The sequence below is a fragment of the Quercus lobata genome, chromosome 5 (assembly GCF_001633185.2).
Source record: "Quercus lobata isolate SW786 chromosome 5, ValleyOak3.0 Primary Assembly, whole genome shotgun sequence".
Classification (NCBI taxonomy): domain Eukaryota; kingdom Viridiplantae; phylum Streptophyta; class Magnoliopsida; order Fagales; family Fagaceae; genus Quercus; species Quercus lobata.
In genome coordinates, this window is record NC_044908.1 from 537960 (window position 1) to 553212 (window position 15253).

At 37.2% G+C, this 15253-nt stretch overlaps 1 protein-coding gene across 1 annotated transcript; it reads left to right on the forward strand.

The window, feature by feature from the left end:
• The first annotated feature begins 10861 nt into the window (after nt 1–10861).
• LOC115992341 (tyrosine-sulfated glycopeptide receptor 1) lies at nt 10862–14993 on the forward strand. Its single transcript, XM_031116498.1, has one exon. It carries the CDS (start codon nt 11445–11447, stop codon nt 14655–14657), a length of 3213 nt encoding a protein of 1070 aa, XP_030972358.1. The 5' UTR covers nt 10862–11444; the 3' UTR covers nt 14658–14993.
• Nucleotides 14994–15253: the final 260 nt, after the last annotated feature.

Here is a 15253-nt window from a genome sequence, read left to right on the forward strand (position 1 = left end):
AGTCCTTTTATGCAAATCTCATATATCAGCTGTTAAGTGGATTTGATGGAGCAATAATCAACCACCTTGATGTTATTGGAGTGGCATTGTTTTTTAGCACAGCTTTGAGGTCTGTTTCTTTCTCTACCAAGTCATTCATGTAAACCTGACAATAGTGGTGGTTCAAACTTACTGGCTTACATAGTTTCCCATGCTAAAGGATGGGATTTTGTCTAAGCTCTCTCTCATACTAATTTATTAAATTGATATGATATTGAAAGTTCAAAAACGTGTATAAAACACCCTTGAACGTTTAGACCTCCAAATACAAAAAAAACCAATTCAAGCTTTATGACAAACAACAAGTGTGCGGAAATTGAACATAAGCTATAAACAGAATTGGAAATCAATCTAAGCCAATTATAAATCACATCCACAGCAGAAAATAAAAGGCAAAGATAAAGGGAAGAGAGATGCAAACACAAGGACAACACACGATGTGTTATCGAAGAGGAAACCGAAGCCCTCGGCGTAAAACCTCTCCGCCGCCCTCCAAGCGGTCAATAATCCACTAGAAAATGTAGTTGGGATACATGAACAGCAATAGACCCTCCAAGCCTAATCTACCCGATGTACCTAAGCCCTCCAAGCTTCTTGCTCCAACGAGGTTGCGCCGAACCTTTTTCTTTTCTAGCTTACCGGATTCCGCTACTAGACCGTAGCATCCGCCATCCTTGGCATCTTCCAATGCTTCCCAAAACTCCAAAAACACTCAACACTCTAAATTGGTGTGGGTAGTGTTTGGATAGAAATCTCCTCTCAATAGGTATGACAATGAGAGAGGGAATGAGAAGAGACTACAAAGGTTTCTCTCTAAGAATGAGTAGCTCTCTCTAATTGGGTGGGTGTTTTGAAGAAACCTCTCTTAGGGTTTTTCTTTCTGAATAGCCACACATATCTTGTGGGAATGAGGGGTATTTATACTGGTGTGAGAATGGAATACGAAGAGTCAGTTTTTCCAAAAACAGGGCTGGCTGGCGACTTGACCTCGCGACTTGACTGAGTCGCGAGTTCAAGTCGCGAGCTAACTTAATGGCCAGTCTGGATTTTTGTCGTGTAGTGCTCCAGGTGGCGTGACTGTTCAGCTCCCCTGCATGCTCTGCACGTGAGCAACTTTTGGCGGCTTGCAAGCCGCGAGCCACCCGCGAGTCCTAGCCGCGAGTCTCTGCTTCACTGCACTGTCTTGAGCATTTCTTCACACTCTCTCACACACTACCCTTACATGATTCCCACCTAAATACAAGGTTTCTAAGTGCTATATTACAAGCAAATTTGTCATGGAATAAAGCCAACACATGGTTGATTAAATTCAACCTTACAATCTCCCCCTTTGGCTATTCCATGACAAAACACCCTAAAACAGACTCTAGACTTAAACGTGAGTTTGGGAACAATGGCAAAACTCACTCACACCTAAATCTAGAAGCTGTGAAGCTCTTGAATCATATGAACATGAATCTCCTGAAACACAACAATACACCATGATCATTGTTAAGCAGAAAATCGTGAAATGCATATGAAACAGGCAATATGTGATCAAGCAAAGATGGAGTTAAGAAACAAATCATGGCTTGATCAACTAAGTGAACACCACAAGGTAGTGATCACAGTGCTCATTCACACTTGGAATGAACACAAGGACATACAAGTTAACAAGTACAAGGCAAGATACTTGTATGCTCAACACTCAACCAATGCATAATACACTAAGTATATGCATCTAGGAATAATCCTACAAGGGCACAAGAGTGACAGTACTTAACCAGAAAGTGCATGACATTTGGATAGAGGTACTGATTTAACAAAAGCATAGAGGCTGCATAAAGCATGATACAAACCATAAAGCCTACAAGAACATAAACCCTTAAAGCTTACAGAAGCAACATGGGTACAAACACATTATATTGAATAAAAACTTAAACAATATAAACTAAAAGTGTATAAAGTTTCTCCCCTTCAAAGTGATGAGAAGTTGTGATGCACTTGGAACATATATACTTGTAACCTGAAACACTTGCACAAAACACATTAGACCCTCAAGGTAAAGCAAGTAATAAAAGGACAAGTATAATGTAACCAGCAAATTGCGATCAAGTAAACATGATGTAAAGCATATGAGCAACTTGATCAAACACCAAAACAGTCATATAGAAATGACTACAATGATCACATAGCAAATCAATTGATCATCCGAACATGCATTTAATGAAGCACAATAGCATAAGGAAGTATGCATGTCCAAAACAAAAACATGATGCGAAGAGAACCACAAAACATAGCTCAAAGCACCATAAAGCCTATGCTTGTTCAAAACAAAGTTTTCTTATTATCTCAATGTCTTCTCCCCCTTGGTATATGCATCTCCCCTATGAAATATCTCTCCCCCTACAAATGTGCATGAGAAATAGAATTTCTCCCCCTAAGGATGTGCACAAGAGTCATATAGAAATGACAAAATACTCTGAAATATTCTCTAGAGTATACTCTCCCCCTTTTTGTCAGGAATAGACAAAGGGTCAAGAAGAAACGAGGGCAAGAGATGAAGGTACGAACAATGCTAATGATTCATGAGGGGTGCAAGACGAAAGAGAAAATGAAGCTCAAACCCATGACAAAGTAAAATGCTACAAAGCATAAGACAGACATGACATGTTAAGATGAAGAAGCAAGGTATAAACCAATGCATGACAAGGGTAGCAAAGGTGTGTGCAAGAGGTGGCTAAGTGCAATGCATGACCAATGCATGAAAAATGCACATGTGGGGCAAGGTGTGTAGAATACACAACCAATGAACCAAACATGTTCCTAATGAGGAAACATGAGAAACCCCAAAGTTTGATACTCATCGGAGTCCAAACAGGCGAGAAAATGTCTAAGAAGCATTTTATCAAACACCTAGCATGCACACTATGAACAATAATGTGAAACAATGCATGAACATCATGAAATCTACCCTTAATACATGTTCTTTCTGCCACAAGGAGCCAACATCCAATGCAAATCAACAAAATAAACCAATCCCATGAAGAAATTTAACAAAAACTAAGTTTTCCCAACCCCTACGATAAAAATCCCAATCAAGAGCACAAAACTCTTCAAAACATAATCTAAGGATCAAAATCAATGAAAAGAGTTTATAATTACCTTAGAGATGTTAATGGAATGAAAAACCATTCAAATTGATTGGGTTTTGATGTAAAAATATTGAAAGAGGGGTTTTAGAGAGGTTGGGAGAGGTTTAAAACAAGTTTCCCACAAAAAGCCCTTTAAAAAGCTGTTTCTGGGCGTTTCGCGACTGGGCGAGTCGCGAGGTTCAGTCGCGAGCAAGCCGCGAGCCGCGAGTTTCAGCTGCGAGCCGCGAGTTTCAGTCGCGAAAATTTTCGCGAGTCGCGAGTGAGCCGCGAGCAAGCCGCGAGTGAGCCGCCAAAAGCTTCTGGATGAACTCGCGACTGGGGTTTCGCGACTGGCGAGTCGCCAGCTGAGCCGCGAAAAATTCTGACACCTGTTTTTCAAATCAGAACATGTTTAAACATTGAAAAACAAAGTAGGCACTAAACATAAACACAAAAAATGATAAAAATCACTTCCAAAAACATATAAAATGATCAAAAATCTTTTTGGATTAATCCATATAAGATTGAGCACACACACATCACATTTAGACAAGTACAATCTAACAAATGAATAAGACATTCATTGAACATTAGGCAAGAGTGTTGTGTGTGTTTATCAAATGTGGAATAGTCCTTAGTCTAGAGTGAAGCTTCAATGATCAATTCAATCAAGTCATACACAACTAGTACTAAGTCAAGTGGTCTATCTCAATTATAGAAATGAACATATATGACCTCCCAGAAGAAAATGATTACATAAGATTGAAGCTTTTCATTTGGCTTCTTACAATTCATATCATTTGATCATTTTGAATCAATACAACTCATTTTGAGCAATACATCTCATTTTTAAGATTGACGCCTGAAATTTTTGATATTTCAATTTGATGAACAAGCCTTTGGCTTTTTGGGCATCATACATTTTCATATAAGTCGCTTTCCCTTTTTCCTAGTCGAATACTAGTATGTGCGACGGTTTTTGCAGCTCATTATCTCTTTTCATTTTGAGATTTACATTTATTGAGCTCTTTAAGCAATAAAAATAAAAGAGTGGGAAGAGATATAAGCACAAGTCTATGCATGTATCAAAACCAACATGACTATTGACTAATCATTCATGACAAGCTTGAAGATCGATTTACAACAATCACACAAAGATGTCAAAATTTTTCCCACAAAGATATAAGTGCAAAAATAACAAGCTAAGCTCGTAAATGCACAAAACCATTTGTACAAAGGTACAAGGTCAAACTCACATGTGATATGTGCTCAAACATATACGATCAAACTTTTTGAATTTTTCACTTTTTATGTGGTTTTGGATTTTTTACTCACACAAAACAAAAACATAAAAGTAAGATCAAAAACGAAACAATGCATACAAATAAATGCAAGATGCAGAAAATGCATGAAGTTATGACATTTAATGCATGAAGGGTCCTACAAAGATCGAAAGAATTAGATCAAGGATCAAAAGAGCAAAAGCTCAACCATATGAACCCTTCCTCATCCAAACAGAATGATTGTTTGGAATGAGTGTCTCATGGGAAGTGAGACAAAGGTTGGAAGAATGAGAACCGGAGATGCACATAGTCAAGGAGTTAAGAGCATTAAACATTTTCTTTAACAACATGCTATTTTCACTCAAAACCGGTTTACTCTTTTTAGCACTTCCAAAAAGCTCAAGTTTCTCTTTTCTATTGATTCTTTTAAAAGCATGAAACTTAGAGCATTGAGGTCTTAGATGACCAAAGGCACCACAATGGTGGCAAACAATGCGTTTAGGTCCACTAGGCTTTTTGGAAAGGGATCTAGTAACATGGTTTTGTTCCCTCTTCAACTTATGACATTGAGGTCTTATATGACCAATCACACCGTAATGGTGGCAAGTTGGAACAAACTTAGATCCATTCAAAACCTTAGGTTGAGACCTAAACGAAGGTTTTGACTTAACAGTCTTTCTCTCCACCTTTTGATTTCTTTTATGTGGAGGAATGTACACCGATTTGTCCTTTAAGGTAGAACACACACTAGGCACAAAATCGGGTACCACAACATGATTGCAACAAATATTATCATCCATTTTATCAACGGGTTCAGCAATCAAACACTTGGCATGCATCTTAAGAGATTCATTTTCACATTTAAGATCATCAACAAGTTTGTTAGACAAAACAAGTTTAGCATCCAAGTCCATATTCAAACATTCAAACTCTTTCAGCTTTTCAAGAGAAATTTCAGCAAGTTTTTTATATTTCTCAACCAATTTGTTGGATTCATTGAGTTTAGCAATCAAATCATCCTTTTCACAAACTAACTTGCTCAAATTCTTTTGAAACTTCTTAGCTCCTTTCTTCAAGAGTTTGTCAACAACACCCATAGATTCAAGTAACATGTCATCACAATTATGAGGATTAACACTCATAGAGGCATTTTCACAAACACATGGCATGTTGCAATCAATAATATCCATAGAAGCATACAAAACATTATCCATGGCAAAACACACAAGGGGTCAAGGATCACACTTAGGTAATAAAACCAAAACAAGTGTACCCGCTCTGATACCAATTGAAAGTTCAAAAAACGTGTATAAACACCCTTGAACGTTTAGACTCCCAATATACAAATTAACCAATTCAAGCTTTATGTCAAACAACTAGTGTGCGGAAAATGAACATAAGCTATAAACAGAATTGGAAATCAATCTAAACCAATTATAAATCACATCCACAGCAGAAAATAAAAGGCAAAGATAAAGGGAAGAGAGATGCAAACACAAGGATAACACACGATGTGTTATCGAAGAGGAAACCGAAGCCCTTGGCATAAAATCTCTCCGCCACCCTCCAAGCGGTCAATAATCCACTAGAAAATGTAGTTGGGATACATGAACAGCAATAGACCCTCCAAGCCTAATCTACCCGATGTACCTAAGCCCTCCAAGTTTCTTGCTCCAACGAGGTTGCGCCGAATCTTTTTCTTTTCTAGCTTACCGGATTCCGCTACTAGACCATAGCATCCGCCATCCTTGGCATCTTCCAATGCTTCCCAAAGCTCCAAAAACACTCAACACTCTAAATGGGTGTGGGTAGTGTTTGGATAGAAATCTCCTCTCAATAGGTATGACAATGAGAGAGGGAATGAGAAGAGACTACAAAGATTTCTCTCTAAGAATGAGTAGCTCTCTCTAATTGGGTGGGTGTTTTGAAGAAACCTCTCTTAGGGTTTTTCTTTCTGAATAGCCACACATATCTTGTGGGAATGAGGGGTATTTATACTGGTGTGAGAATGGAATACGAAGAGTCAGTTTTTCCAAAAACAGGGCTGGCTGGCGACTTGACCTCGCGACTTGACTGAGTCGCGAGTTCAAGTCGCGAGCTAACTTAATGGCCAGTCTGGATTTTTGTCGTGTAGTGCTCCAGGTGGCGTGACTGTTCAACTCCCCTGCATGCTCTGCACGTGAGCAACTTTTGGCGGCTTGCAAGCCGCGAGCCACCCGCGAGTCCTAGCCGCGAGTCTCTGCTTCACTGCACTGTCTTGAGCATTTCTTCACACTCTTTCACACGCTACCCTTACATGATTCCCACCTAAATACAAGGTTTCTAAGTGCTATATTACAAGCAAATTTGTCATGGAATAAAGCCAACACATGGTTGATTAAATTCAACCTTACAGATATTGTTGGGGCTTTTCTGCATTGTTGATATAAATTAATACATTCATTTAGTTGTATAGTCTTCTAACTATAGTGGCTTCGCTTTCATTATTGTTTTAGCTTTTGCTACCAGCTTATTCATTTCTAGGAAAGGGCTTCTTATTCCATTCTATCCTTTTCTTTTCTTTATAACAAAATATGCGCTATTCCTTTGGGTTTATATTCTTGTCAGTCTTTCAATATACCTTTTTTGTTTGGGTGCACGGGGGAACAAGTCTGTCAATATAGACATATTTGCCTCATATGCCCCGAGAATTTCATCTGGTGGCATTATCATTCTCTGTCTCCTTGCTTCTATTTCTAAGGACCCATTTACAATTGATGCCAGATTATTCATAAAAGGTTTCTTCCTTGGTAAATTCCTTGTGTAAGCGATAGATTCGCAATTTTTGTCAGATCTTGTTAATATTCATCAACATATGGATTAAATTGAAATCTGTAACCATAGATTATGAAAGCTTTTTTATTATTATTGGTATTGATTTTTTTTAATTCTTATTTTATTAAAAAATTGTATAACGCTATAAGACTAACATATTATAATATTTATTGTTAAAACTAGACTTTATTTTTTTTAAATGATTAAATGATTTTGAAATATATTAATAATTTGATACATAAAATACTTTTATATCCTAAAATTACATAAATTTAAGAAACCTCCCAAAAACTTCCTCAACCACTCTATTCTCATAACCAAATATGGAGATCTCAATCTCAAACACCCAATTCATTATCTCAACGAAGTTAAGGAAATCATTTATGAGTTTCAACATAAAGAGAACTTGATTAAATAAAGAGAAATCGGCTAAAAGCACGTCAATTTATCCAATTTTTATTGTCTTTAGTTAGACTTCCATATCCTTTGAAAAAAAAACCTTTGAAATCATCATCGATTTTTATTTTATCACTATGGCTTATACCGCACAAAATAGCAATAAAAACTTACAAAAAAAACTACACAACGAATTTCATAAATAATCAATTAGAATATTTATTTTTCTTTCTCTTTAGTTCTAAAACAAAATACATTTATGACTTTCCCAAACCAAAATCCCAAACACCCAAAGACTCAAAGTGAATCACAACTTTCATAAAATCCATAATGTCTGACTTCAACATCAAAACTGTAAACTACCGTCACTGAATAAAAAAGCAAGCCCCTTTCCTTAGTCAAAGCCTACTCATACAAGTTAAGATCAAATGGTATGACAATGTTGGAGTTATGTTGGTGTCGTTGTAAGGTTGAAGACTTGAAGGTAAATGACATTTTTTTTTTATTTGAGTATATTTGGGATGAGATGACATGGAGGGTTGTGGGCATGTGTATATAAAGGAGTAGAAGTGAAAAAGGCGAAGGCAAATACGAAGGGATTTTTGTGTGTAAGAGAGGAAAAGTCTTAAAATATTGAACCAAATAAAAGAAAAAATAATCTTGAAACATTAAATAAAATGTAACAAAAAATAGTCTTGAAACAATGAACCAAAAGAAATAAAGAGTTCATATTTTTAAAGTTTTTCTTATCTCTTTTATGGCTTAAGAATATTTCAATTTTTTTCATAGAGTGCGCCACATGACAAAACCTCATGCTTTCTCGCATGAGGCCTCTGCATATATTTGTATGTGTATGTGTGCGCGCGCGCACGTGCTTCAATGGAGCCCTTGACTCCCCCAAATCATTTTAAATAGAGTGGAGTTTCTAATTCCTTCAAGTTAATTCAATAGAGTATTTAATTCCAATATGATTAATTCATTGGAATTCCTAATTCTGTAATCAAAATTGGAGTTTCCTTCGAAAATAAAATTATCCTAAAATTGGTTGGAGAGAATTTTAAATGAAAAAATGATCATAAAATAAGATTGTTTCAAAGGACTTCACAATAATTCAATTAATTTTGGGGATTTCAATCAAAACATCATTACTTGTTAAAATCCTATAAAGAAGCAAATGAAAGAAAGGGAAATTTGTTTGGACAAAATCACATTTGAGGATTTTATTTCTAAAACCTCAACTTACCAACTACGAATTTGCTTGATCCCCACCAAGGGTACATAGGCAACCTAAATGCATTATTAGGTGCAGTCATAAATAAATAAAAATCTATATCCCTTCATACACAAAAATAAATAAACTCATGTATAAAGACAACGTGGTTGGAATTCATCCCTTAAAATAATGGATTGTAATTAAGAGATATGTTATCTTGAATGGGCACTACTCACATGAATAAAACCCATATGACAAAACACTTATGGGTGAAATTATTTTTGATGGATTTTACTATATAAAAATTTTTGTTAAACAGGAGATATGTTACTACTGCTACTACATCTTTCTTTTTTTATTCTTTCTTCTTGTTTTTGTTTTTTCCCATGTATGTTATTGTACATACCTTTGCACATGTTGGTTGGCTTTTCTTTTTTTCTTTTTCTTTTTTCTTTTTTTCAATATCAAACGACAACTTTATTTATTTATTATTAGTTTTTCTTTTACTAAATGTTTTATTAGTTGTGTTAGTTTGTAATTTTGTAGTAATTAAAAAAATTACTTTTTATAACCTATTAAAACAATTGTTTTTAAGTACTAGGGACATGAAAGTAAATTTATATAAATTACATTTTTTAGACGTGCTAAACAAGCAAGTCGGGTCAGTCAGGTTTGGGTTTGGGTTTGGGTAAAAAAAAAAAAAAAAAAAAAGGTTCAAGTCAAAACGAGTCATTTTAGGCTTGTTAGAATCAAGTCTGGTCAATCGGGTTGTGGGTGGGGTCAGGTTGACCTATATTTTTCACATGAATTTAAAAAAAAAATGTATTTTAAGGTTGTAACATGTAATTATTTCTAAAATTAAATAAGGTGTAGGATAGAAAATTTGATGTAAATGTTTTGAAAATACAGTTAGCTAAAATAAAAAATTTAAAGTAAAAATTATCCTAAAATAGGAAAAAAAAAGAAAAAAAAAGAAAAAAAAAGAGAAGAAAGTAAGTTGCTACCTTGAAGGTTTGGATGTTTGATATCCAAATTGATACATAGAACCGAAATAGGGTTGCAAAGACATGATTTTTGTATAACATGAATACAATTGAACTTTTTTATTAGAGATATCTAAACCTTGAAGGTTTGTATGTCTGATATCCAAGGTCATACGTAGAATTGAAATAGTGTTCGTAAGACACGATTTCTGTTTCATCCCTAGATCGGCAACCCAAAATTGTGAAAATGAGGAGAGAGAGAGAGAGAGAGAGAGAAAAAAAAATGAGAGAATATTAAAACGATAAAAAATTACACTTTACCATCCTAAATTATACTTTGAATTACACTTTATACCCTAAACTTTTCAGAATACACAATTAGCACCATAAATTATAACTCGTGTTACACTTAGAATCCAGCCATCAATTCTGTTGTTATCATGGATGTAAAACAAAATTTAAAGTACAAAGTGTAATTAGGAGTATTGTTTAGAGATGCAAGATAACAACAGGATTGACAACATGATGCAAAGTGTAACACGATTTATAATTTAAGATACTAACCGTGTATTATAAAAGTTTATGATACAAGACATAATTCGAGGTATAGTTTAAGGTTTTAAAGTGTAATTATTTCTAAAATAAAATCAAGTGTATGATAGAAAATTTGATGTGAATGTTTTGAAAAGACAGTTACCTAAAATTTTTTAAAAAAAAATTCAAAGTAAAATTTTATCCTAAAATAGAAAACAAAAAAAAAAAAAAATAGTAAGTTGCTGCCACAGCGCTGTGAGTGTGACTGCTCTCATAAACTCTTTGTTCTCCGTCCATCCCATCCACTTCTAATTCCACCGTACCACTATCATATTTTTTAGATTTTTTTTTAAAAAGAAATTCTACATTTTATTTATATATAAAATAAAATGTAATGTTACTAATATAGACTTGATTTTGTCCGTGTATTGCATCCGACGACTCCGTAGCATAGGCGCACAGCCCATTAATAAAAAGGTAAAAAAAAGAAAGTCATTGAATTCAATTCTGAATTTGTTATAGGCAGTCAGAGATGCGTCTTTGTGTGTTTGTGTGTGGAGAGTGGTATCTCATATCTGCTCTACACGTTATATAGTGAAATGTTAATAATGGTGGTGATGATGATGTTGATTAGAAAAAGTCCAACAACAGCCACCACCACGAGTAGCCGACCCAAAAGTAAACGCATGATAATAGTATAAAGATATTATAAAAAGGAAAGTTTAGTATATTTTATATATATTTAATCTCATCCCATCTTCCAACGTCAACGTCACTGAACTCACTCTCTCCCTTCAATCTTCATCCGTCCCTTTTACAAGGGTCAACTGGGTGTTCACTACTACTTGCGAATTGCAATCCCATCATCTCCATCTGGACCATATCAGATGTGGTGGTACAAAGATTATTATGACCCTTCTTCACAATTACAACACAGCAGAAGCAGTAGCAGTAGCAGTAGCAGTAGCAGTAGCAGGTACTACAACCACAACCGCTCTTTTTCTCAATCACTGTTACCATTTGTTGTTGTTGTTGTTGTTTCTTCTGATCCTATTTTGCTATTGCTCCGATGAGAAAGACATGGCCATATATGGTTGTGGTCCAGTTGGTAATACCTCTATTCACAGTTCTAGTTTTATTTTGCTTCTTTGCTGTCTCCTCCTCCGCCACCTGCAACCCAGATGATCGTGACTCTCTTTTGTCCCTCAACATATCAGTAGCACCTCCCCATCCTCGTCTCAACTGGTCTCTGTCTGCGGATTGCTGTCTTTGGGAAGGGATCGTTTGCGATGGTAATTCTTCTCGGGTCATCTCTATTCTTCTACCCTCCAGAGGCCTCACGGGGACCCTCTTCATATCTATCACAAACCTTACCTATCTCTCTAAACTCAATCTCTCCCGCAATACCCTCTCCGGTCCTCTCTCTTCTGGGTTCTTCTCTTCCTTTAATCACCTCCAATTCCTTGATTTGAGCTATAACCATTTCTCCGGGGAATTACCATCATCTTATAACGACACCACTGTCCCTCCCCTGCAGACACTTGATTTATCAAGCAATCGCTTCAATGGAACAATTCCATCTTCATTCCTGCACTCAGTAGTGGGGACTTCCTTGATTGGCTTCAATCTTAGCCACAACAACTTCCAGGGCTCTATCCCCACCTCTACTTTGTGCACCAACTCTTCTACTTCCTCCCTCAGGTTCTTGGATTTCTCCTTCAATAATTTCGATGGTCAAATTTCGAATGGACTAGGATTGTGTTCCAAGCTAGAGATTTTCCGAGCGGGTTTCAATTCTCTCCCAGGACAGCTCCCATCTGACATTTATGATGTTGCTGGACTCCAAGAAATGTCCTTACCTCGTAATAAACTTTCTGGAAACATTGACCGACGCATCCTACGCCTCACCAACCTCAGAAGCCTTGAACTCTACTCCAACCTGTTCGAGGGCCCAATTCCTCCTGATATTGGCCAGCTCTACAACATGGAAAATCTGCAACTTCACATCAATAACCTCACTGGTTTTCTGCCCTCATCTCTGGGGAATTGCACCAATCTCACCACATTGATTTTACGAGTCAACCATTTGGCAGGTAATCTCTCCACCTTCGATTTCTCCCCATTTGTCCGCCTCACCACCCTTGACCTCGGCAACAACAACTTCACTGGTAACTTCCCACCAAGCCTCTATTTATGCAAGTCGCTGACAGCAATTAGATTGGCCAGTAACCAGCTAACAGGACAGCTCTTGCCTGACATATCTGCCCTGCAATCTCTGTCTTTCTTCTCAATTTCAATCAATAATCTAACAAACAGCACGGGGGCCATGAGGAATCTGATGGGCTGCAAGAATCTCAGTACTCTCATATTCACCGATAATTTCTTTGGTGAACCAATACCTTCTTATGATGACAACACCATGGATGCATATGGATTCCCAAATCTCCGAATTTTAGGCTTGGGTGGTTGCCAATTCACTGGTCAAGTGCCCAACTGGATTGCTAAGCTTAAGAAAATCGAGGTCTTGGATTTGTCTTTAAACAATCTCACAGGTACAATTCCTGGTTGGTTGAGTAGTCTGCCTCGTCTTTTCTACATAGACTTGTCTTGTAACCTCCTTGTAGGAGAATTTCCCCAGGAGCTCTGCCAATTGCCAGCTCTTGTGTCACAACAGGCTTATGATCAAGAGGAAAAGACTTTTCTAGGATTGCCTGTCTTTGTCATGCCCGGCAATGCTACCATTCAACAGTACAATCAGTTCTCCAACCTTCCTCCAGCTATATACCTTGAAAACAACAGCCTAAGTGGCAATATTCCTTTTGGTATTGGCCAATTGAAGGTTCTTCATGTGTTGGATCTCAGCTACAACAACTTCTCTGGCAACATTCCAGATCAAATTTCTGATCTCTGTAACTTGGAGAGATTGATTCTCGCCAGAAACCATCTATCTGGTGAAATCCCTGCTTCACTTACAAGTCTAAATTTCTTATCTTCATTCAGTGTTGCATACAATGATCTTCAAGGACCAATACCAACCGGTGGTCAGTTTGATACCTTTACCATTTCCAGTTTTGAAGGGAATCCAGGGCTGTGTGGCACAATCATGCTGCGTTCTTGTCAAAGTCAACAAGTAATTGAAACTCATATAGGCTCAAACAGAAAGCTTATTGCCGGAGTCGCCATTGCAATCATTTTTGGCACTGGTTTTATCATCACTGTGCTAGCACTGTGGATAATGTCCAAGAGGAGGATTATTCCGAAAGGGGACACTGACAAGACTGATTTGGATTCAATTTCTAGCAACTCTAATCCACTGGTTCCCATTGAGGTTGACAAGGATACCAACATAGTAGTAATGTTCCCAAACAAGGCCAACGAAATCAAAGATCTTACCATATCCGAAATCTTGAAAGCCACAGACAATTTTAGTCAAGCAAACATCGTAGGCTGTGGGGGTTTTGGTTTGGTTTATAAAGCAACATTAGCAAACGGCACCAAGCTGGCTGTTAAAAAACTCTCAGGAGACTTGGGACTGATGGAAAGGGAATTCAAAGCTGAGGTAGAGGCTCTCTCCACAGCCCAACACCAGAACCTGGTTTCCCTGCAAGGTTATTGCATGCATGAGGGCTCTCGGCTACTAATGTATACCTACATGGAGAAAGGAAGTCTGGATTACTGGTTGCATGAGAAGGCTGATGGTGCATCTCAACTGGATTGGCCAACTCGGCTGAAAATTGCACAGGGAGCAAGCTATGGGGTATCTTACATGCACCAGATATGTGAGCCACATATTGTGCATCGTGACATCAAGTCCAGTAACATCCTCCTTAATGACAATTTTGAAGCACATGTTGCAGATTTCGGTTTGTCTCGGTTGATTGATCCTTATCAGACTCATGTTACAACTGAGCTTGTTGGTACATTGGGTTACATTCCCCCAGAGTACGGGCAATCATGGGTGGCCACTTTGAGGGGAGATGTTTACAGCTTTGGGGTTGTCATGCTTGAGCTGCTCACCGGGAAGAGGCCTATGGAGGTATTCAAACCAAAGACGTCAAGAGAGTTGGTTGGCTGGGTGCACCAAATGAGGAGTGAGGGCAAACAAGATGAAATCTTCGATCCTCTCCTTGGAGGGAAGGGTTATGAGGAGGAGATGCTACAGGTGCTTGATGTGGCCTGTATGTGTGTCAATCCAAATCCTTTCAAGAGACCAACCATTCAGGAAGTTGTTGATTGGCTGGAGAATGTAGGGGCCGCCCCCCAAGAACAAAATAAGGATTAGTATATATTGCACCTAAACACATCCCCTGAACATATATACTTACCCAAAAAAAATTTACATTTATTAATGCAGATTTTATCTGAGTTCACCTGTTGAAATGAGTTTTATCTTGTTATGTTGCTTCAAAAATGTATCGAGAAACTATTATTACTGGCCACACTCCTTAGGAACCTTGAAGTAGAAACTGTAGATCTATGATCACAATTGTAAATTGTAAGAACTAGATTACAATTGTAAATTGTAGGAACTTGTCGAACGTGTGTAATGAGAAAGCGGTGACCTATTCATTCATAAAATAGGGGCTTTCAGCCTCTAGGATATGATGTCCATTTTAGAGTTTTGCTACTGTTCTCATAACCTGTCAGTTAAAGAACTAATTTAGAAGCAAGTATGCTACCTACATTGAAGTAAACAATGGCATGATTAATTTTGTTCTTCTGGATTCCCAGGTCTGATATTTTGGGTGCAACACTTTCAACTGGGGTCTCCCAAATTTCTTTGTTTTCTAATTGTAGAGACTATCCAAATAATTGCATTGATGCAGATATAAACAACACAAAAACAAAACAATAATACAACAAAAGGGAACAAAAGAA

Coding starts and splice junctions, on each gene's coding strand:
- LOC115992341 (XM_031116498.1), top strand. CDS start 11,445: ATGAGAAAGACATGGCCATATATGGTTGTGGTCCAGTTGGTAATACCT.